The sequence below is a fragment of the Coturnix japonica genome, chromosome 3 (assembly GCF_054131305.1).
Source record: "Coturnix japonica strain WE chromosome 3, WE-NBRP24, whole genome shotgun sequence".
Taxonomy (NCBI): Eukaryota; Metazoa; Chordata; class Aves; order Galliformes; family Phasianidae; genus Coturnix; species Coturnix japonica.
Window position 1 is genome coordinate 72,509,508 of NC_140665.1, and position 25,426 is coordinate 72,534,933.

Sequence of the window (25,426 nt, forward strand, 5' to 3'; positions counted from 1 at the left end):
ATTTCCATAATATTCTTATATACTAATATAGAGCCTTTACGTCCTCTAGTCATCCACAAGATCCAATATTTTACAATATTTGAAATATGGAAAATAATAAAGAGGAATATTAAGATCTGGCATCAGAAAATACCTCATTTAGTAAATACAAACAATAGCAAAAGGCTGTAACTTCACCTTTACAACTTACTTCATCTCAGCTGTGGCACTCCAATCTGTGACAATGATTTACAATGAATCAACTTGCAGTTCATCTACACAAAGAGGTTGTCATCATTTCCTAAAACCAATTACGATTGTCCCCAAAAGACTGGATGTCTAAGCAGCTTTCATACATTTTCCTACATAAAGTTCATTCAAATTGCATAAAAATATTCTTTCAGGAATATCCTTACCTCTGAGTTAATTACTTTGATCAGGAAGAAAATGTGATAAACAGTCTTAGTTAACACAGAAAGTTGACGACATCTCTCTAGATACACTTGAATAGAAGGCTCCACCCTCTGCTGCAGTTTACTCCAGAAAAGAGTCAGTTCCCTACAAGAAGAGAACAATGTTTCAAGGCCAGCAACACAACCTCTCATCTGATCACAAGAAATGCAAAGCTGAGAACAGTTCCTATTTTGTCTTTGGGAAAAAGAAAAAATGAATTTACTCACATCTTATACTACAGCTTTCATTAGTATACCCACGTTATTAATATCCAATTTTAAAAACCACCACGATGACTCAATTCCAAAAGAATCCGAATATAAGCAGTAATGCCACAAATTACATAATTTGTGGGCTCATTATGTGGTTTTGAAACATTTTACACTTCTGCATTCTCAGTAATTATTAATAGCTATAAGAGGATCACTTTTCCCTGTTGTACATAAATTCTTCTTGAGCTGCTTTATGAATATGACTTTAACTTGTTTTAGTGAGAAATTAGGCCCAAACCCAAACAGCAACAGTACGTTAACTCACTACTTCATCGCTAATACTAAAAGTTTCCTAAATAAGAGGTTCTCCTTTCATGCAAGCAACCAAGGGTACTGAGTATCCTATTGAATGGTGTAACCTGCAGAACTTCAGCAGAACCCTTTAGCACAAAATCCACCACTAACAGGTGTTCTACTGCTGCTGCATAAGAAATGGGGTGCAGAAGCACAGCAAATCCTTCAATCCTTTGGAAGCACAACTGTGCTGTTAGTGGTTGGAAGCTCAGACTCTTAACAGCTCAAAAATCAGCCAAAAAAAGATCAGTTTGCTATCATACCAGTGACAGCAAACCCTAAACAATAAGCATTTTCATCTATCTAGTTACTTTGGTTACAATAGTAAAGAGCACCCCCAGCCTCTAGAAATTTATCACGACAAAAAAATATGTTATGAAACAAAGACAGAAGGAAAAAGTATTTACACACTAATTTAATCATAAGAATGACTATCTGCTTGTAGATATCAAATTCCTTACTTCTACAGCATAAGATTACTGTCAGGAAAAAATACTAAACAACTACGACTATTTGTTAATACTTCCTCATAGAGTGCAGCCTTCAGACTCCCGCAACTGAAGCTCATCTTACAAATACCTTTTTTAATTTTAAAAAAAGCTTTCAGGAAGCCTTATCTCTTTCCTGTTTTGCTCATGGGTATTATCAGACAAGAAACTCAACCTAGAGCTTATGTACCAGCTCTATAGTCCCTGAACAAATTTACGTTGCACCAGACAAGAAACAACATTCAGACTCACCAGGCACAGTACATCTCTCCTTGCTGAAGCTGGCGAGACAAGAATGCTGCACATAAAATTAGAGCACTTTTCTCATCTCCATCAGATTCTAGGTTACAGATCATTTCTAGAGCATCTTTGCAATCTACTTCTGCAATCTGTGAGGAAAGAAAACAAGACCAAGACTAACCATGTGGTTTCATTTTCAGATAATCATTGATCTAAACTTTTGCATAAAGAATTTATAACTTGGTGAACAGTCTACCAGACTGTGATGCAACTGAAAGAAAACCAGCATTTCCAGACTGTCAAAACTGACTGTGCTAACAAAAAAATCTTTTACTGAAGCTTGTTTGTTAAAGTCATCAGACTCGTATCTAATGTCCCAGTCACAATCTTATTGGAGTACATCATTAATTATCCATGTGCACTGCACACTTATGGTAACTAATAATAAGATAAATTGCAGTCTAATTCAAAAGGACTGTTACCTGGAGCTCTAATGCAGTTCACTAGTCTGATGCTACTACTGGTTTAATACAATAGCTGGTCAATTAATAAGTATGAAAGTTTAGCATGAACATTCCTGGATTTTTCAAAAATTAATACGGAAGCTGCACAGATGAAGCAGATAACTGAACGCCTACAAGAATATTACAGTTTATACAATTTAATTTAATACACACAATTGAGCCACAATGCAAGCACTTAGCTTCATAGTAAAACAAAGCAAAAAAGTCACCCAGTAGTACTAGACAATTATATCAGTAATGAATCAGCACAGTTGTTGAAACTACTACAGTCTATTTTGATTCTCAGCAGACTGGTTTGATTACATCAATTAGCACATCTGGCAGGACATCCTTCAGTGTTGGCAGCTGAAGAACAACTTGGCCATTCCAACTGCACTGCTGAAAATCTCTCGAGTAATCACAAGAAATCCCAAAGCTAGAAAAAAAAGCCTCAATCCAAATAACTAGATAGTTTGGTATTTTGGATACAGTGGTAGCGCAGTTTGGTTTGGCACGATCATATCCGGATACTGCCCCATCAATTAAACTACCATTTTGAAAAATACAACTCACTTTTTCCTCTACATTGTAGTTCTGTAAATATACAAATAACCCCTCATTGCCAGTCATTTGAGGTTTAACAATCTCAAGGTCATCTTCTAAGGAAAACTGTTTCTCTCAAGACCTTGGAGAGGACAGATAAACGTAACTGTCGTACCAACTCAGACAAAGCCTGCTTCGCTCAGCACCTTCTCTCAGAGGGAGCCCATCAGTGAAAAGCTTACAGAATATGTGATGCTGATCTTAAAATAAAAGCATGCGTTTTTTCTGAATTGTTTTTTCCCCATCTATCAGTCTACATGGGCTTCTAGCAACAGTCTGAATAGATTGTGCCACCAAGCCTGTATGCCTCGGCATTTCACATCCTGCAGATTTGAATTCTTCACATTTTTGAAGCAAACTATCTGACTATCTTATCTAACAAACTATCTTATTCAAGCTGAAAATGAGCACAAATGCTACTTTGCTGCCTGTTTTAAATGGATATAACACCATACCATTCGAGTGATCTGCTTTTCCCATACTTGTATTATATTTCCATTTTCTCATACCATTCTCAAACTATGAAAGGACTATCCTGTTCAGTTCAGAAGTCTAGCCTGACATGTTAATATTATATCTGCCTTCTGGCTTGCTAAATGCAAACTTTCTAAAACAATTAGTTGGAGCTGCAAAGATAGGCAGTCTAAGCTAAGGAAACCAAGGTTTGGAAACACGTATTAAGTTATTTGGGATAACTCTTGTGTGTGCTATGGCATCATAAGAAACAATGCTATCCCTTCCTTTCATCCATTGGTGTCACCATTCATTGACTGAGCCTATTCTGCTTTGGAGTAAGAGATGACTGAGTAATGAAGGAAGCATGTTTACAGGGTCACAAATTCCAAGTTTAGTAAACAAACACAAGATCAGACAGTCCTGCCGTAGTTTCCCTTATTGACTTCCTTCTGTGATTTCCAAGTTTGTTCTGAAAAGCCCTAGAGCAGCCAGAGGCAGGAGTGTAAGATGGATCTTACCTCCCTCAGAACCAACCTGCCCTGGGAAATGCTGTCATCTTAGAATTTAGTCTACATGTCAGGTAGGAGGCTCTTCCAACTCTAACTGCATAATTTTCATCTCTTTTCAGACCAATTTCAATATGCTTACTCCTTAGTATTAGCACAAAAGGATGATAAGAGACAAAAAAAATCAGCAAATAGATACTGTCAAGATATGTTTGGAATTAGCTTTCCCTTAAGAAGGAAAAAACAAAACAAAACAAAACAAAAAAGAAAGCTCCAGTAAAGCCCTGGGGTGGGGTGAGAAATGAAGGTGTCACCTGAAAGAATGAACAATTACAAAGCTGTCATCTCACTTCTGACTTTCACATTTAAAAATGATTAGAACATTTCAAACAAGACGAAGTATCTGATTCCATCTTCAGTTTCACCTCCTTTAAGTAAGTTGTTATTTCCTGACATGGACACTTGAAAACAGTGCATTTGTTGTCTGAACTGAAAGTAGCACCTGAAGGTCCATCCCATGTGCTAGGTACACTGCAGAAAGTTACACTTAAGAGTGGCAAAACCATTGTCTCCATTTCACTAACAGGAACTAAGGCAGAAATTTAAAGTAAAATTAAATGTAGCATTGTGATAGAGCCAGAAAATATCTACTAGGGACCTAATATTCCACTTCCACAGGTGTTTTAGTTAAGAATCATTACTGTCTAAAAGTGCCTTAAATGAAAAGAAAAATCAAATAATCAAAGTACATCAATCGTATTTAAAAACAAAGTATCTTCTATGTGGAAGCAGCCTAATTATAACCAGTGATTTCACTGTTATTAAAGAAATAAGTCTTTATTTTTTTACTTACTTCCTCCATTAGCTTTTCATTTGGTGATCCTGAACAAAGACAGACCAGGTAGGTTTGCTTGAAATTGCCTTGTGCGCTGATTTCTGGATGGTCAGAGCAGAGTTTTGCCAGGGCAGTAGCTTGCGTTAATTGCTTTGTTTTCATGAGGTGCTTAATACGCATATCCAGCAGGACAGGGCCTTCGGACACTAAAAATTCATTCACTTAAAAGAAAAACAAGCCAAAATATTACATACCAGTTTCACAGCAAATTACAGAATTAACAGATTGCATTTACTCATTCATGGTTAGCCTACAAAATCCATACAAATAAAACGGTACAAAATGTATTGGGCACAGACAAAAAGCATCCTTGAAAGCTGTACTTATTCACTACAAGGATTCTCTGCTACGGTAAACCCTTCATTCTACTTGCAAGCTTTAATTCATATTTATTTCTTGTCAAAATAGCTGAATGCAAAACAGATTTTAAAAGGCGTATCAATGTTAAAATGTTTAGGCACCACTTAATTATAATTCTACAGAAAGAGGACACAAAGCTACAACTACACTCACATCCTTCCTTATGCTTTTGTGCTACACCACTGCTAAATGCTGCTTTTTAAAGACCTTGCTACTAAAGGATGAAGGTGATGAAGTACCCGAAGTTTTCTGAAATACTGTTAAATCTTTTATATTATGCATTCATACCATGCAGTTAAACTCCCTTTTAAAGTTTTTCAGCCAGATAAGAGGCTTGTCTTGTAAACACTTGACTGTGTACAGTTTAAAACCCAAAGTCATGGGAATGGCTAGATTGTATTCAACTATATTCTGTAGACATGCTACCGTCAAAACTCCGCTGTGCCTACTACAGTGCTATGTGCTTCAATGGAAGGCTGAATAATCCTATGGAAGAGGAAAACACAGGCTGGTTCCACTTCTACAAATGCACCTCAGGTCTCATCCAGATCTTTAAGTTGTGATGAAAATTATTTCACCTTTGAAGTATGAAGCTTAATATTACACCTAAAATATTTATTTAATCTGGATAGACCCAGACAATCAGTTTTGTTTAATCCTTTTGGCATCAATCGCTCCCTGTGACAAATGCTTCTACAAGCCATAGTTATACACTGCATGAAAAGAATCTTTTTAACACATTCACACACAATACAAGCTTTGACTGCTTTTCCCACAAACCTTCTTTACACCACTCCTCTATGGAAAAATCAGATTTATGACATTAGGATAAACTGCTGCCCTTCACTAAACATGATTATCTCCAGCCTTTGAGTATTTGCATCACCCCTGAAAACATCTGGGCATACGCAGTGCTGATTTCTTGATAAATACTGATAGAAACATTTGTTACATTTCTCTGAACACACTTGCACTGAATTTCACTTCCAGCATGTTGCCCATAACACCCAGTTGATTATATTCCCTTCATTTCCAATGTCCTGTTAGATCCTGATGAAATAATCAAATCAATTGCAGCATCTATAAAACTGATTACCTCAGACTGTTATTTGGGATATTAATACATGGAAGATGAGGCTTGTTGAAAGAAAACAACAAAACTTTAATTCTTTACTTCCTAACTTTAGTTAGCTTTTGATTCATGATTGTCTTTCATTTTATCTCATGATTTTTCCTTTTTCTAGCTACTTATGTAGGGTATTAGTAAAAGATTGTCTTGCAATTGAAATTAGGTCAACCATTCTCTTTTAATCAGAAGCACATAAATTTAGGGCAGAAAATACAGCCTTTTGCAGACGCAGTACCAGCTAGACCTCATTGTTATCTTTCACACATTTTAAGGTTTCTGGTTGAATCATTTCAACCAGCTTGTTAGTTATTTGTTCAGAAATCTTCCATGCTATTACAAATGATCATCTATGGCTCACTGATGTGTAAGAGTATTCAATCAAGTAAGACTTTCTTCCTCTCTCCATGTCGATGAAGATATAAACAGTTTTCATTCATGCTACAGGAAAGGAGGACTACAGCACACTAACAGAATTGGTAGGATGGAAGTTATTTTTGCATTTATGATAAGACGGTTAGACACTTCCCTTTCAAATAAGCAATGTTATTCTGGTGTAATTTCCAGCCCTTTATTTAAAAAAATGTATTAAAAAACATACTCTTGTCAACCCACAAATGACCCAGCGATTAATTACATTCAATAGTTTTAGCTTTGCTCTTCCTCCTACCAGGTGGGTACCAGTAATCCCTTCACCCACAGAGTTTACTCTGTCAGCTGCTCTGCTACAAAAAACATTTGAACATTTTACTTTATTTCTGTAACAAGATATGGGAAGACTTTAGAGACTTTAAGCTATACTGGTAATCCAGGACGTTTCACTCTGATTTAATTACGATATTAAATATTGTAGAGACTTTGCTTTAGCTACCAGGCCTAAGTATAATCCTTTCCCTCGGTGTTTTACTGCTTCTGTTAGCTTACCTTACATAATCATCAGAACATTTTCTGTTATCAGCTCAACAAGAAGCAGGAAGACCTCAGGGTTAAAGCTTCATATTACCTCTTAAGTCATTATTCTAATCCAAGTGATTATAATCGTTACGTTTAATATCTGAAAGCTCACTCAAAATACAAGTTTTAATTATATTTATTTCCTAGATAAACCATGCAGTGTATTTTAAAACAAAAGATAGTGCCAGGGTTCAGGGAGTAAGCCCATGGTGGTAAGCAGTCCTAAACATAAGACACTGCTTGTTGATTTTTATTATTACTATTCATGTCTTATAAATGTATTTTACAGTGTGATGTCTTACTTAAGAGTTACTGCAGACCAACTGTTAGTTCAGTGTAACTAATATAACTTCATAAAAATGCTTTCCTATACTTCCTTTCAGGTCAAATCAGTTAATCTTTATGAGTATAAAACCTACATCATTTGCAGTAAATACTTCAGTTTAACAGCAGCACAATTCTTTTAAGAGCTATTAAGTGCTGATTTTGTGCACTATTCACTGACATTTACAAACTCAGGTTTGTGCAAGACGCATGCAAAATACACTTAAAAATAAACAATTAAAATGAGAAGAAAAAAGATGATCAGATGACATCTGACAGATGGCACTTTGATCTATTAACTCTGACAAACATGGATATACTGGACTCTAACTCAATGTTTTCCCTCATATTCCCCCACACCCCACAGATGGAGTGTCACTACCAAGTGATTTCTATGTCAAGTCCACAAGAACTATAAACCTGTAATACAGGTAATGCTTACAGCACACACGAATTAAAAAAGAGAAAGGATAATCTTTGGATTAGTATCACACAAGAGCATGAATAAGCTGTGAACACAGTCTTGTAGTAACAAGTTCTCTCTGGTGGACAGTCCACATGTATAACACATTTAGGATGACTAGAAGACTTGTAGAACACAAAGCAATGATTTTTTGCCTTACTCAAAGCACTCATAATCCTACTACTCTAGTCTTTGCCAATTCTTGGGTAGATATAAAATTAATCTACCAGAGACCTTTATTTCTTCACAACTTCACTCTGGCCAAGGAGGATGAACAAAGGCACAAGGTGAATGTACATGTGGACTATCCATCTCAAAGAACTTCAGTTACTAGTAAGTAACCTCTTTAGTTATCTTCAAGTGTTAGTCCACATGTGCGTTCACACTGTGGGTGACTCTGAACTGTACTGAATACTTTCATATTTACCTGGAGCTGGGTCTCAGAATCCTTCATGCAAACAACATCTCAGCACAAGTCTGCTGAATGCAGCACCAATCCTGGATGCTTGTACGATGGCATAATGTCTGGTGAAAGGGTAAAAGAAGTTCCAGGTGGCTGCTCTGCATATACCCAGGATGAAAACACTTTTTAAAAAATACTTTTTAATTTTTAAGTGATGTTGCTGGTATCAATTGAATTCTGGCGGTGGGTGCTCTGACTATTCAAATTAGTTCCATGCTGGCTGCTCAAATTCTAGCCTATCCAATGATCCAATATCTTTCCCTTGACGACCTCTGAATAGAGATGGTTGTATCTTTGAACATCTCTTCAGTGGGACATTCTTCAGAAATCTGCCTACTACACTTAAACCTACGAAAAATTCAGGAACTTAACTCCTGACATCAAGGTTTAAATCCCTAAGGATAATCAGAATCATACAAAGGAAAGAAACAAGCATAACCCTCTCTTTTTAGACAGTTAGATAGATCTGGATAGATCCTCCATCTGTCCTCAGTACCAGCTGAGGTGATACCAATGACAGCTGAGACTTAGTTTTGGAGGATTTCCCAATAAATACAAGGAAATGACAATGTCTAGGATGGAAAAAAAAGTGGCTTAAGCTGAAGAGTGCAAGTCACACTAACAGAAAGTGATAGTGGAAGTGCAGTGGTGTTGTTACCACTGTACAGATTCTCACACAACTCAAAATACTTAGCCATACTTCAGTTTTCATTCTTTAGGATCCTAAGCAATAAGGCTGATCAGATTAGATATCCATTTTCAAGAAAGGTAAATTCTGATTGTTGTGGATTCAGATCCGCCATGAATTGAATCATGATTAGAATTAAGAATGACCTAAAATTAAACATTTGATAGTTCAGAAGGCCAGTAAGACAAAAGACCCACTCCTAAGTGAAGAATTAAGACCATCTTACGAAGGTTTCCTTCCCTAACCGATCAATGAAGCAGAGAAATAAGGAAAATTCCTTTCTCCAGATACAAGCACTGGTTGCCCATTAGCGTTCTGATGCAATCTCAAGAAAAATGACAGCCCTGCAGTTGAAACCCGGAACAATGGCAGATCCAGTCAACATAAAAATGCAATACAACATCCGATAGCGGTATGAAAATGGTTCTGAGTACTAAGGCAGATGAATCATTTTCATACTTGTCAGTGATCACAGTTAGTACTGTCATCTTGAATCTAATGATGTGGATGAGATTTCATTTTCATATGTCTAAGAGGTACTTTTAGATTTCTTTCTCCTTTGGTATTGGGATTAGTTAGCTTCACTGTTTGAGGTCAGGAGAAACTGGTCGAGCAGCAGTTTGCAGTGATGAATGTTACCAATATATTCATAAGGGATCTCTGCAATGCTGCATGGTAATGTTGGTACTTCGCCATCTTCATGACCCACTGGGATCATGTAACTTTGGTTGGTCTCTCAAGTCTCAACTGTCCATGATGCTACATAAGCCAAACTCAAAATGTGACAAATATTACTTAAAGACACAGGAGACAGACTTAGGAAGAAAAAAGGGACAAGAAAATATGCATGAACAAACAACTAGTTTATAGCACCTGAGCACACTTTTAAGAAATAATACTGATGAGGAATTAGGATTTGAATCAAGAAGCTGCAGGTGTGGACACATAATTGCTGTGGGTGCTACTGTATAAAGACACCAATAAGGATGAGAAGCAAAAAAGAGAAACACTTAGTGGAACTGAAATACTGAGGAGGGAAATCTGTTTTTCTTGGAACTGTGTGGACATTCTTCAAATGAGAGTATGACTCATGACATACAGTACCAAGCAGATTCAAGAAACTAAAAAGGAGATTCCTTTGGGGGCCCACAGATGATCTTTAAAGACCCTACTGACAATTCAGTTTCAGAAAATAAATTATCTTCAGAGTCACAAGTAAGGAATAACAAAAATGTATCTAAGTATACAAAAATGTATATATAAATACACGTAACACAAAAAGAAAATACCTATGTTCCACTTGCAGAGGCAGAGGTTTTATTTTCTTCAGAAACAACCTAAATGGGTTATCATCATTGCAGAAGTTGTCAAAGAGGTTTATTTGGTGACATTTATCACACAATCTGGTAACTTAAGTCAGACTTCCCAATATTTAGATTGACAGATGGGTTAATAAACCAGCCAATTCCAATGTTTGTCACTCAAGCAGGTGACAAATCAAGCACTTGGGAGAGTATTTCCAATCTGAAAACATTTTATTTACATGTATGCATGCAAATATGTAACTATAACATCTATAATTATTGCAATACAGTTCATAACAGATTTTACTATTTCATATGCTGCAGGTTCATAGCACTGTATTAACATCTAGTAGAGAAGTAGGAATATCTATCAGCATCAAATAAATCAGTGATAGGTACACTGTTTTTGTCAGCAACAACTGAGCACCCGCTCTCTCTTTTTTTGACCTCTTTAACGTGTGGATCCTTATAGACATACAGTCATCAGAAAATTGAGCTGTGCAGTCAGGAAAAGCCAGTACTTAATGACAGGGCACTCAAAGAACAATCTTCCCAGCATTTTATGAAATTGGCACTTCTGGCTCGTATTTAAGTGGAATCTATTCAACAGTCCATTCCTAAAACTGGAAGAGCAAAAGTCCAGTAAAATAGAGTTTATACTTGCTTGACTAAAATCAGAACAAATCAAATGTGTTATCCAGTCAGCTATAATCGTCTCTCACCCCATGTACGACATTTGACCAATTTGAAAACAAAGAATTGAAAAAGTATCAGATTCTGTGATGAAACAGACAACTAATTGTGCTTCATGCAACAGATGCAAAGAGGGAAAATGACCTTCAGGAATCAACAGCAGAGATATTCAAGATGCTAACTGACCCAAATTCCAGCAGCTGCGCATTTGGCATTTTGGCTCATTTGGTTCAGAATCTGAATGGGCTGAAATTTCTTTGGTTCCATCATAAGTGAGGCTAACAAGGTTGCAAATTAGGTAAAATTAAGATGATGAAATAACTGAAAGAAAAAAAAAAACAACGGGAAAAGAGGATGGTAAAAACATTTCAGTCTCAACTGTTGCAGTTGTTTGAATGCATGCAAAGAAAAACAACAAAACCGGTGAAGGGACTGAAAAACAAGAGTTCTAAGGAGTGGCTGGGGGAACTGGGCCTGTTTCATTTGCAGGAGGTCGGAGGGGAAACATCTTTGCTCTCTAGAACTGAGGCTGCAGCGAGGAGGGTATCTCTTTTCTCAGGCACCAAGTGATAGGATGTGAGGAAACAGCCTCAAGTTGCGCCAGAGAAGGTTTAGATTGGATAATTTCCTCATGGAAGGGGTGGTCAAGCATTGGAACAGGCTGCTCAGGACAGTGGTGGATTCCCCATCCCTGGGTGGATTTAAGAGAAGTGGAACTAAAGATCAGGGTTCAGTAATGGGACTCAGCACATCAGCTTGGTGGTTGGATTTGATGATCTTGGAAGGTCTTTTCCAAGTTATATTATTCTAGGATCTCCAACAGATATGTACTTGTACTAACTGTTAGGTAAAGTCTGCACTGATCAAATTTGGCAGATTACAGCATTCCAGTGTGACAAGCTGACTACATTAACAGCTGAGATCTCCTGTAACAGCAAAGAACAAATCCTGGAAGCAAAGTCTGCAAATACTCTGGATATTGTAATACTGAAATTAATGTTGAATGTTTTGTACATTGTCCTCATTATCTGAATGGGGGGTTAAACACTGCTTTTGAATACAGGGAAGCCACACAAACACCAAGCACACAGGGTTTCTTTATGCTTACTTTTTAAAATTTAAATCTGTTTTTCATTGAATAGAGCTCTAAGTCAAGAAACATCAGTAACTTCAGAATTCTCCTCCTCCTAAATGCTGTGTACAGTGGTGATGCTTTGCAGAAGGGGTAACACTCGCTTTTGATGACATTTTATCATGACATGTAATCTTGTGCAATTTAGGGAAGCAGAAATTTCCACCATCAAGAGAAGTAATAATTCTAACAGGAGTCACTCAAAAGGGCAGTCAGTCCTTGGAAGAAGCATTCTTGAATATAAAACATTCAGAGCTAAAAGGAACCCTGGAGTGTCAGTCGACTTGTTAGGAAAACACTGATAAGATGAATTCTCATCTCAACAAGATTCACAAGTGAGTTCTGAAGGAACTCAAATACAAGGCAACCAAACATTAATTCTACCTCTCTCTTAGTAGCATCTTACTGCTGCTAAAAGATGGTTGATACGGAGCTAGTATAAGAGTATTCTGGAAGACTCTAAAACCACATGCCAATCTAATATGTATATCATAAATAATAAATTATTATAAGTGACAAAATGCAAATCTTGTGTAAGAGTAAGGATGATTCTGTAAAAAACATTGTATTATATATTCCTTGCACTTATCAGAGGGAGTTATGACAACGTGGCCAAGAGAGATCCAGTTAATTTTCTAAATGTATTAAAGGAAGTCTCTAAAAGCCTGTAAAGACAGTAAGCAATCTTGGTATTAGAAACCAGATACTTACATGGATAAATTAGAAGTTGAATGAAAGAAGAAAGACTGTGAATTCACTGAGGACCCCTACTAGCACTTATATAAATATTTGGAAAATGGAGTAGCACACAAAGTGACAAAATATGCTGATATATTAAAATAAGTCAACTGCAGAAGACTGAAGAGGACTGCACTCTAGTAGGTGACATAAAAACCAAAATGTAAATGCTGATTAAAAAACCCCAAGTGATTTTTAAGTGAAAAAGCCCCACAATCATAACTTTATATGCAGGAAGGTGGATTGTGTCCTAGCGAAATACCCTAAATCTGTGAAACACAAACTACTACTCAGTAAACAAAGTGGGACTGAAACAGCTTTAAGAAAATGCTGCTTCAGTGTTCAGTCAAAAAGAAAGTCTAATATTAGGAAATCATATGGACAATGAATGAAGTGGGAATTCAGTACACGTACATCTTGACTACTGAATAAACCTCAGCCTTTTGTATCAGAAATGGCCAATGAAGTTGGAAGACAGCATGGAAGACTAAGAACACCGCAGTAGAGAGACAAGCAGTGTAACAAACCACATCTTACTGAAAAGATGCACTTATTAGAAGATGCAGGTAATAGTTAACTTTTTTGTAAGTAGAGAATATCACACAATGAGCAGGTGTCATGCTAAATGTCGGAGAAGCTACTTTACTCAAGAACTGCAATTCTGCCACAGATGCTTAGATGTGATGGTTCATACAGATTCTAAAACCAATTAGGCGGCCTCAAAGAATAAAATCAGTCAAGACTTATTAACACAGAGACAGCAATTCTGAATTGCAAATCAATGGCACCTGCAACAAGAAATCAAGAAAATAACACTGCACACCTATGTTGTTTGTGCACTGCTCCCTACGCAACTGCTGTTAGCCAATCTCCAAACTCTGGTCTAAATTAATATTCAGTAATGTGTCACTTTGCATTTCACAGCTGAAGAAATGCCATACTCATTTTAAACGTAATTCTATTTTTATGTCAAACGGTTTTTGTATAGCAAAACTGAACTTACCTAATTTGAAATATGTCATCTCCCCTCACACAGCTTATAGAGATCTCTAGCTATGATCACACTTTATGCAAGCTACTAACGCTATGTTACTGATACATTCTTACGAACATACTGTTTTATTAACTCCAATAATGCTGCAAATATTTTATTTATACAGTTTATACATGAATCACAACCTATACTGAACAAAAATCTTATTTATAAAAATAACATCCAATGCATTAAAATACATTTTTTCCCCAATTATTGTTTTAAATTTTACCTTTCTCAGGATCCAGCTGCTCCTGGGAAAGAATACCACACAATACTGGGTTCTTCCACACTCCCTTCTCTTGAGTAAGTGTAGTTAAAATATGCAGTTCCCGGCTGCCATTTTCCATCAAGTTTTTATGTGCCACCTGAAGAATATATTTTATGACAAAACATGTTATTAAAGAGAAAAAACAGAAACATTTTATCTTTTATATCTTACGTAAAAACAAAAATGTGCTTCCCTCTTGAAAACTGAGGATGAGAAAAGTCTCTTGTACACGTATTGGTGTGGCATCAGCTGTAAGACCTGATGGTTCTACTCAAATATGATGAAGGTAGACTGAATTCCTAAAATTAACTGTAATATCTTCTCCTACACTTCTGTAACAGGATTGGATCTGGAAGCAGAGTTCCATTTGGGAGCAAAGAAATTGACTGAAAAACTCTGAGAATTGCATAGCAATGCACAATTAATGCTTGTCCTGGAAGAGGAAATTGCTCATTTCAATCTCTTCACATTTATTTTACTTTCCCACCTGCTCTGAAGGCGATGGAGCCTGCCAGCATAAACATGTCTCTTAGGAGTTAATCTGCATTAGACAGATGCTAGTAAAAAATCACTCTGAAAATCACCTTTGGATCTTCCTTTACTATTTAGGCTGAAAATTATCAAGTAACTGTATCTTGTCTTTTTCTCTGTTGTTATTTCACTCTCTCTAACCCACTCCAAATTCTAATAAATTACAGAATATCCCAAGTTGGAAGGGACCAATGAGAATCACTGAGTAAAACTCTTGGCTCCATGCAGGACCACCCCAAAATTCAAACCCTGTGTCTAAGAGCATTGTCCAAACGCTCCCTGAAGTCTTGCAGCTTGGGGCTATGGCTACTGCTCTGGGGAGTGTGCTCCATAACTGACTACTCTCTTGGTGAAGGACCTTAATTCCCACCCAACCCTCCCCTGACTAAGCTCTGTGCTGTTCTCTCAGGTCCTGTCACTGTCACCAGAAAGTCGAAATCAGCACCTGCCCTTCCATTTTCTCTTGTGACAGAAATGTTGGCCACCACAAGGTCGCCCTCTAGTCCTTCACAATTTTTATTGCCCTGCTTTGGACACATTCTTCTATTTTTACATGGTTTTTATATTATGGAGAGCAGAACCACGCACAGTACTCAAAATGAGGCTGCACCAGATTTGAGTACAGTGGGACAACAACTTCTTTTAGTTATACTGTGCCTGATGTGCCCTTTTGGCTGCGGAGGCACACTACTGATGCACTTTGAGCTTAACACCAACCAAATCATTCCACTGCAGGGTTGCTCTACAGCCATTTGCACTCCAATCCATAAAGTACATCTAGGATGATACCGTCCCAGGTGCAGAATTTGGTATCTGCTCTTGTTAAATGTTATATGATTGGTTATTGCTCAAGACCTCCCTTTAAGTCCTCTTTAACCTCAGAGCAGTTAATGGCTCTTCCTATGTAGTTTAGAATCATCTGCAAACTTAGTGAGTGGGCACTAAAACCCAGTGTGCAGTTCACTGATAAAAATACTGAAGAGAACTGGCCGTACAATTGGGAACACCACTAGTGACTGGCTACAAGTCTTCATGCACACTACATAATATCCTTACATTTCCAACACATTTTTAAAAGCTAGCGAGTCTTCATCGCTCAAACTCACCTGTACAAAAGCCTGAAATTCTTCCCATTTACTTTCAGGTAAATCAAGGGGCAGACATAGCAGAAGTTCAATACAGCTTCTGGAAGGCAAATATGAATATTATTCGATTTTTATTTTTTTGCTTTTAAAATGCATAATAAACAGTTTTAAATTCTAGTATCCAAATACCCATTTGCTTAAAAAGCCAAAGTTGTAATACACTTTATTTTGTTTGAACAGATAAAGAGAAGGTGGTCCTGGATACTTTTACATAATTTACAAAAGCAGTTTCTCTGAAAAGCAGTAATTCCAACAAAAAACAAAAACAAAAGGGTTTTTCACTGAAGTCCAACACTGTAAACAACTTGTTAACAACTGTGTAAACTGATGCATTTTCACACTGCGTGTGGATCAACACTAACAATGTACTTCAAGTTAGGGAGACTGCCTTGTCCTAGACTGGAGGAGTCCTAAAGACTGCTACATCTCCAATAACCAAAGACATTCTTTCTCACACACAGCATTCACCATGAGGAAGGAAAATGTTTCTCAACTGCACTGGGACTGGCTAGAATGGAGTTAATATTCTTCATGTCATCATGTACAGTACTTTGACCAAAACAATGATTTTAACAGCCATTTGAGCTTCTGTTCCATGCCGTTCATACAGCATCAAGGCCCACGCTTTCTCACTCTGCCCCTCAGTGAATAGACTGTGGGATGTGCGAGAGACTGGGAGAGGACACATGCGGGAAGATGACTTCAACCAACCAAAGAAATGTTCCATGCCATGCAACATCCAGCTCAGCAATAAAAAGGGGTAAAAGGGAATTTACAAAGGTTACCCGTCTCACACAGAGGAACTGGCTGAGCATCAATCTACCTGTGAGAAGCGTTATGTGACTGCCTTTGAATCGCTTATTTTGTTCAGTTTTCTTCTTCCACTTCACTCTTACTAACTAAATAATTATTATCTTGACAACATAAGTTGGCTACTTTTATTATTCTTTTCTTGTGCTCCTCAGCAAACAGCTGCCTGCTGCTTAGCAACCTACCAGGATTAATCCACACCACCAACCTATTCAGAATCTTTATAATAGTAAACTGAACTGAGAAAGCATTTAGACAGTGAAAAGTTAATACTATACAGTTTGGGTTTAGGAAACAAAAACCATACTCACAGTGCTAAACGTTCGAGCACAAAGGCTACATTTTCACACTCAGAGGTAAGATAAGGTCGTGCTTTAACATAACTTCGGATAGCCACTGTGTACACCTCCAGCAAGGGCAGAGGATCTTCTGATGTTTTCCACTTCTCAGCATACTCCAGCAAGGTCTGTTTAGGGAGAGGAAGAAACACATACATTTAGGAACAAATACAAGCTTTTAATTTTGTATTCCTCACTAACAAGACTTTCCTTATCATTATATTTATTGCTTCTTGTAGGTTGCTCCAAAAGTAGTGCCTCCTACCTATTTGCATGGAAACAACAGATACAAATGGCACAATAACACCAATTGATAAAACAAATTTTCAGCTGCAAAACACTATTTTGCAACGCAGTCGTCACCATTAGCTATGCTTTTTTTTTTAGATGCACATCTGAACAGTTTAACTACTAAAGCAAGTAAATCAAAGCATTAGCTTCATTTTAAATTCGATGCTTTCAGGAACAGTTTTACTTTCCCTCTCTTCTGCCATCTTGTCAAATTAAGCATTTTGAAGACTACAAATATACACCCAAAGCTCATTAGTTAAAAATCCATTCTCCTACTTGCCACATGAATAGGAAAAAAAAAATGATTTAGAAATAAAACTAAGTAGAATGAACTAATTAGAACAGGACTAATTAGAACATGCAACTCTGCAGGGATGAGAAAACCACCACCACCACCACAAGTACAGAAGGCTTCCATTCCTGTTAGGGAGATCAGGGGGACTCAGACACACAATTAAGTTGGAAAAAATGAGTATGGTTCTCACATCTGCATGCAAAACTTCCCCCTTGGATCTCTGCTCCCAGCCTTAGGGCAGCATAACTGGTTGGCAGACAATTTCTGCACTACTGCAGGCTGCTGTCTTATGCATTAAGATGATGGGCACTGCTCTTTACTTTCAGGGGGATGTAACAGGTAGAAATCTCACAGTAACAAACAGCAATTTAGAATCACAGAATCACAGAATGACCCGGGTTGGAAGGGACCTCAAGGATCATGTAGTTCCAACCCCCCTGCCTGGCAGGGCCACCAAACACACACATTTACTAGATCAGGTTGCCCAGGGCCCCGTCCAACCTGGTCTTGAACACCTGCAAGGACGGGGCATCCACAACCTCCCTGGGCAGCCTGTTCCAGGGCCTAACCACTCTCCTAGTAAAGAACTTCCCCCTAACATCCAGCCTAAATCCTCCCTCTTTCAACTTAAAACCATTTCCCCCTGTCCTGCTACTATCGGCCTTTTCAAAGCATTTACTCCCCTCCTGATTATAGGTTCCCTTCAGGTACTGAAAGGCTGCAATGAAGTCACCCCACAGCCTTCTTTTCTCCAGGCTGAACAAGCCCAGCTCCCTCAGCCTGTCTTCAAAGGGGAAAGTCATCCTTCCCCTATGGTCATCCAACATCCCGCTCAAAGGAGCATCAGAATAAGCTGTTCAGAGTAACACCCTCTGAAGGACAGAGATCCTACAACCTCTAAGAGTAACCTGCTCATGCATTTGACTAACATTTACTGTGGCTCTTTCTCACCAGTATCATAATGCAGCCCCATAAGTGCTGAGTAAAAGGACTGATTTCCTGCATGGCTGCACTCACATTACCACAGAGTGAACACAAGGTGGGATGCTCAGCTCTCCCTCCAGCAGGACAGCAGGGCGTTCACTGCAGAGCTGCTACCCAGCAGTTGGCTCCATGCTGCAAAAGCACAGGGCATTCCCTCCTATGAGCAGGGCCTCAGCTGAACTCCCCCTTCAGCCCATTCCTCCAGGCTGTGGAGGTCCCTCTGAGTAGTAATCCTGACTTTCAGCGTGCAGACTGCTCCCATCAATTCAGCACCATCTACAAACTGGCTCAGGGTGCATTGCCCTCTCTACCCAATCACCAGTAAAAAGTCACTAAGCTTGTGCTCCAACATCAAGGCCAGACAGGATGCCACAAGCACCCTGCTGCCACCTGGACTCTGTACCAAGTATCACAGGTCCTTGAGACCCACTGTTCAGATACCTTATTATACTGCCTGGATAAACAGCCTCTTTCATGGTTTATAAGGATACTATGGGAGACGCAATTCAAAGCATTGCTGATATTGGGTTAAAAAACAAAACAACTACACAATCAGAAATAGTCCTCTGGACAATAAGCTCTTCTGCTACAGAATGTCCCACAGACCTAAATAAAAAACAGTGAGGTGCACCCCAGCTAATTTGAACATGCAAATATTAAAATATAATGTTGAAAAATATGCAAATATAACAATATTAGTGAACTCTTTATTCCCGCTTTGAGCAAGCCATCTCTGCCTTTCTGTATTGAGAACAGAACATTAATTATTTGGGAAATACAAATCTGTCGTATTAAAAGGCAAACCAAAACTAAATTTCTTCCTGTCTTCAGCTCTTCACTTTAATGCAACTCAAATTCAATACTGCCCTGTCTATGTCACACATCTGCCCTGAATTAGCTAATGGTAGTATTAAGAAAATGCTTAAAATTCTCCTCTTTGGCAGTGTCCAAAACAAACGCTCAGTAAAAAAAAATACATCTGTGTTAAACTGACTCAGAAAATGTTTCAATGCGCTTGTTGGCAGTCACAATACCACAGTCAAGTTGCAGAACAGACAAAACAAAATACCGAGGGTATTCCAAGTCAAGGACATAACAGGCAAAAAATAATACTCATGTTTCTGGCATAATAAGTTGCATTAAAAGTGATTTTAGTTTAAAAGGAAAACCTCAAAACAAAGCCACCTTTAAAAGAAGTTACGTACTCCACCTTTTGGTGCAACAGAATCCTGGATCTCAAAGGAATATCGTCTGTTTTGCCCTCACAGCCAACATGATCCCCTTGTAAGAGCAGCTAAAAAAGCACCACAGATCATGGCAGAGGAGCCAAGGGACAGCAAAACACAGCAGAAGCATGAAAGCAGAGACAGTGAATGAGGACTGGATAAACAAGCTGGCAACATTAGCAAATGTGTATTTCTGCATCATTTGGCAATTTGGACCAATGAGTTAGAATAATCAGATCAAACAAGATGTCAGCTTCATAGGATCTTCAAAGAAACTCCTGCCAGAAGTCTCCCTCTTCCCAAATGCTCATACAGCCAGATGTGCTCTGATTTCAGTTACTGATTTGTCCTAGGTGACATGCTTAAGGATGCTGCAGTAGAACAGCTAAGTTGAACCAAACAGCCCACCTTACATTAATGACAAACAATAGAGCTTATTTAATTTTATGCTTTGTTAAAAGAAGCAATTCCTCCTCCCAGGTGAAAATGTGAAAACCAGCTGCTGGTGATGCTGTGTGTAAATGAGAGACAAGCACAGTAATAAAACATTCAGCATAGCTCTCTGTTCATTTGGATTCTTAAATAAGCCAGGAAAATTCATCAGAATAGCATGGAACGCTGCCTTGCATACACTGCCATTTAGTTTTATTCAGTTGATCACTTAAACCTGATACAGTGGATCAGACTATCATCAATCTGCCAAACAGTTTCTGCCAGTAAGATAAGTTTGCATTTAGAAAGTTGGTACAGTGAACAGTATTCCTGACTCGACATCAGAAATGCTAGGTTTACCTGTTACTTGATGTAAATATGATTTAAGGTATGGCATATCTACATCCTCAGAAGAATGCAGCAGGCAGACAGATTAATGCAATCTTTGATGTGGCAAAGGATATCTCAAAGCTAGCTAGTAAATCAGGGCAGCATATCCTGAAAACCTTCAAGCTGAGCAGAAGAAAGACAGGGTGCAAGGAAGGAGATGGAAACCCACATCTCCCCACAGATGTAACTTAAGCAATTGGTTATCTGATAAGCAGGGCCAAAGAGGATTCTCACCTGGCGCTGCAAAGACAAACAGCAACACCTAAAAGAAGAAATTAACTGCTCTCCTGCAGAGATACTGAAACAAGTCATGGTAAGTGACTATGGAGACAGGCATCTACCAGATCCGAGGATCTCAAGTTTCACAGGGCAGGAAAGAAAGCTCACAGGTAGCCAGCATGCTGAAAAAGCTCCAGTGAGGCACCACTGAAGTCTGATCTGAGTCTGGGAGACTATTTAAGACCATGGGCCCATTATGACAGAAGAGTCGGAGCTGTCCGAGGTAACTAGGAACTAGCAAAATGTAGTCATTAATATTAGAAAACTGGATTGAGGAGGAACGACAGGAGCACCTGCATGACCTACAGAAGCCAAATCGACACCATCCCAATCCAGGTCTAGCATAGTAAGTTCAAGCAAACATTTTATTTTATTTAACTAAAATAAATTTAACCAACAAATTCATGTTGGCAAGTTCTTAGAATCCACCATCTAATGACAATTATTTGGCATGCTGGTGGACACTGTTCTTTAAAAGCAATGTGTACAGATTCAGACAAACTGTACAGAGCAGACAGGCTTTCACCGTAACAGTGGCACTAATTTCAGCATTAAGTAGTGCTACTTGTATCTCATATATATATATATCTAGAGATCAGACACTTCCAAGCCATTATATGAACTATATTAAGCTCTTACGCCCACCACGCCCTTCACAAGTATTCTTCAAGTATGACAGATTTCCTTGTCTGGATGTCCTCAGACTACACAGCACTGTCACTGTACGAAGAAAATCAAATTCATTCTGTTTTGCTTAATGTACCATTGTTGTGCTCCGTTAACAACCATAAAAAGAAAGAATTTTACCCCTAGCCTTGGGCCTCATTATGTTATTTATCTCCCCAGTCAGGACATGCTTGTTAATCAAGCCAAGTACTGTGTTCAGGGCAAGCAGTAAAGTTTTGTTCCTCTTTGAGACCAGAAGTGTATTTTCTTTCAGCTGCAGCTTACACGGTCAGGAACGTTCTGAAAATGGAAGCATTTCAATTTGTGCAACAAAGATCAATATGCATTATAGATGTGATTTAAACTGTGGAAAATACGGGTAACGTTCAGACATCTTTCATCTTTCTCAACCTCTATCAGCGTGCTCACATAAATATTTCACAGTAGCAGCGCACCCACCAGATGATGCGTTTCTACTTTCAAGTATTGCATCCAGTAGCCTCCTTTGCTAAAATTAGTCCTGCAATACCAAAGCAGTATTTCATGATAGAAGGACCATTTACTATTAACTGGAGTTTCACATGTATGGTCCACACCAACATGCTCCTTAAGAATCTGATTGTAAGATCTGATTCTTTACCTCTTAGACACCTGGATACAGGCAAGCTTACTTAAGTATGTTAAAACGTGCCTCAAACTGTCACTTCCACTTCTGTCTAAGCTCAAGGGACTAATAGGGAGAGAAACTGGCAGCAAGAACGCCCTCTGTGAAGGGAACTTGGAGGCAGTGGCAGCAGCTGCTGCATTACCAGCCGTAGGGCTCAGCAGTGGAAGCACTGCTCAGTCAGATCACCCTGATACCTCCTGTTCATGTGATGCACGTGCTCATGAAGGCAGGGCTCACCTTCAGCTGGCACAACCCAGCTTCTCCAGTATGTCAGTAACTGACCTAAAAACACAGATACTTCCACAGGAAACAGCAAAATGGGCTGATCTCAGAAAACAGGGCAAGCTTTACTCAAAGAACCACTCACAGCTTGTATCATCAGGTAGATCACAAGCAAGTTAAAGTGAATCGAAGATCCCGAGTTTGCTATCATCATGCATGATCTCACCAAACAGCACAGTGCAGCTGCAGGCACGTGGTGAAGGGCTGCCAGATTGCCTCTCTGGGCAGAAAGCTGATACACATGGGGCTTGTTACTGGAAGATGCCAGGAGCTGAATGCCAACAAAGACTGCCAGCAATGATGCCAAAAGACGTAGCAGCTTGAGTAAAGAAACTAAAGCACTGCAACAACAACTCTGGAACACTTTCCTTGACAAATGTCTTAGGAATGACAAGACTAAGTGGATTCATTTCCACATACCCAAATACTCGACTGAACAGGACAAGTGTTCAATCTCTAGCAACACTTCAAGGGTAAAGAAATTTTTGTCTTCAATAAATGTATGTATAATTCACATACACACAAATACACAGGCTATCATATTAAGACAAGCATCCTTTCAGTTAATTTTTTCTTCCTTTGGAGCTACAGTAATTCTGCTGTTCTTGAAGCAGGCTTTTCTTTTGTTACCTGACAAAAGGAATAGGCTAGCTAAGGTAAGTAACCAAAGAGTGTAAGTAAATTAAAAGAATATATATCATAGTCTCATAGATGGAAGTCTAAAGGCACATTGTCTGTGATGTACTTCTCTAACAACACAAAAAGACCCACTTGAGTTCTTCTATAAGCAAACTGTATTCCTTTTCTAAATCTCACATTAGCTATTACTTTGAAAGACCAAGACAACCACGTCTGAACGTTTTTGGCTGACATTCCACGTGATTAAAGCACAAAACTATACTTCACATCTGAAAATTTTATACAGCAAAATACATACCCTGTGGTGTACAATTTCAGTCCAACAGTAGTGGAATAAGCCAAAGAAAATAGGGAATTGTTTGCATCATTTGAAAAAGTGCACACTTTGTGGTGGATGACGAGGATGTGGGATATTTATTGGTGACGGGTGAAGTAGAAACAAAGCTTTTACAAGACGAGCATAGGAGAATTTACAAGTTATAATCCCTCTCATGCACTGCTATCAAATTGGTACATTCTGGAGGCATGCTACTTAGCATGCGAGGGAGTTCTTGCCAAAGCCTTATGTGAATGTAAACAAAAGACCACGCTTCATGCTGCAACACCCACTGCTCCTCCTTCCCCTGATAACACTGCCTCAGGGTGGCAGAAAGAACAAAACAAAGAGGTAAGAAGCTTCACATTTATTCTATATGTGGCCAAAACTATAGACACCACCAGGAAACACGGTGGTTAACACCCACATGCAATGAACAACAAACCTCCCCATATCCACACATCATCCAAATAGCTAAGGTAAATATTACATAATATTAAAAAATATATATTAAGGTAACAGAAGCGCAGCACAAGTAAGGACTTCACAGATCAGTGAAGCACGTAAGATAGGCTCACAATCTTTCACTTCAAACTGCCTTAGATACTCATCCTTCATTTCTGAAAACAGAGCAGACCAAAAATCATGACACTTTTTGACCCATAAATGCCAACAGCAAGTAGCTCAATACAGGAATAGATCTAGATGTATTAAATTCTAGCACCACAGAAGTAAAGGAGCACTGCTAATGGCAACTACATAGAATGGGGTATATCATTTAAAATGTTACTATTCTGTATTTAATTTCTGATGTTGTAGCATACCACACGTGACAAACATTTTGGCTGACTGTCTAAATCAAAAGCCACCCAGACTTCCAGTATCCTGATACATTTCCAGCTTCACGTGATATCCACTACCACAGCACTTTTAGTTTATTATAAAGCATTTCCTGATTTAAAATTAGTAGGTTGTGAAAATATTTTGTCACCGTTGTATTTGCTTGAAGCTCTAGGCTTGATATAGAGTCTTATGGACTGTGACTGCAGAAACAACCTTCCAGTCAGCCTCAAACTGCCGCAGCTGGAAGCACACAGGTTTATAGGTCCAATAAGATTCACTCCATGGTACTCAAAGAGCCTGCTGACGTCACTGCGAGACCTGTCTCAATTAGTTTTCATAAGTCTTGGGAAAATGGAGAAGTTTCATTGACCGGAAGCTAGCAAACATCCCAATTTTCAAGAAGGGCAAGAAAGAAGATGCTGGTAATTACAGGCCTGTTAGCCTCACTTTGGTGCCTGGCAGAATTATAGAGGATATTGCTCTGTGAGTTAGCGAAAGACAACACAGTCATAGGCTGCCATTAGTTACCCACCTAATCAACCAAGGGAAATCAGTTCATGTTATCTTTGGATTTCAGCAATGCTTTCACTAATGTTTCTCATGCTAGCTTTCTGGTCAAAATGTCCACCAGATACATAAGACAAAAACATTTTTATTTGAAATAATAAATCACCTCACTGTGCTGCTGTTATTATCTGACTGTAAGATCAAGAGAGCTAGATATGCAAATTGACACAATTTAACTATATATATTTTTAAACAGCTGATTTGTATAATAGGTCTTGTTACAAACTCCTAAGCACTGGCAGACAGTGCCTTTTTAAAGTGTACAATAAGAGGGAGCAGAATTTGAGGTACTGTGAACTGTTTGCTCCATCTTCTGCTTAAGTGGTTTTCATCATTTGAGTCACTTTCATTTCCTACACAAATACAAGGCCACATGTACTTACTTCCTTCAGGTCATGAAATATATATTGCCTGTGGTCAGCTACCAAACCACACAAAAAGAGAGTATTGCTCTGACCATTAAAAACTCCACATTATTTACTACATG

General features: G+C 38.4%; 1 protein-coding gene across 3 annotated transcripts in view; it reads right to left on the minus strand.

The window, feature by feature from the left end:
• The window catches only part of ZNF292 (zinc finger protein 292), a 51,812-nt gene that overhangs the window by 10,086 nt on the left and 16,300 nt on the right, over nucleotides 1-25,426 (minus strand). For 2 of the 3 annotated variants that reach the window (XM_015858925.3, XM_015858926.3), the window contains exons 2-7: nucleotides 17,036-17,190; nucleotides 15,876-15,954; nucleotides 14,200-14,335; nucleotides 4,648-4,850; nucleotides 1,739-1,875; nucleotides 396-537 (exon numbers count right to left, since the gene is read on the minus strand). In XM_015858925.3, coding sequence (XP_015714411.2) covers nucleotides 396-537; nucleotides 1,739-1,875; nucleotides 4,648-4,850; nucleotides 14,200-14,335; nucleotides 15,876-15,954; nucleotides 17,036-17,190 — 852 coding nt within the window. Of the gene's footprint in view, nucleotides 1-395; nucleotides 538-1,738; nucleotides 1,876-4,647; nucleotides 4,851-8,343; nucleotides 8,441-14,199; nucleotides 14,336-15,875; nucleotides 15,955-17,035; nucleotides 17,191-25,426 lie in introns of those variants that run through there. The other variant, XM_015858927.3, reaches the window with a different exon arrangement.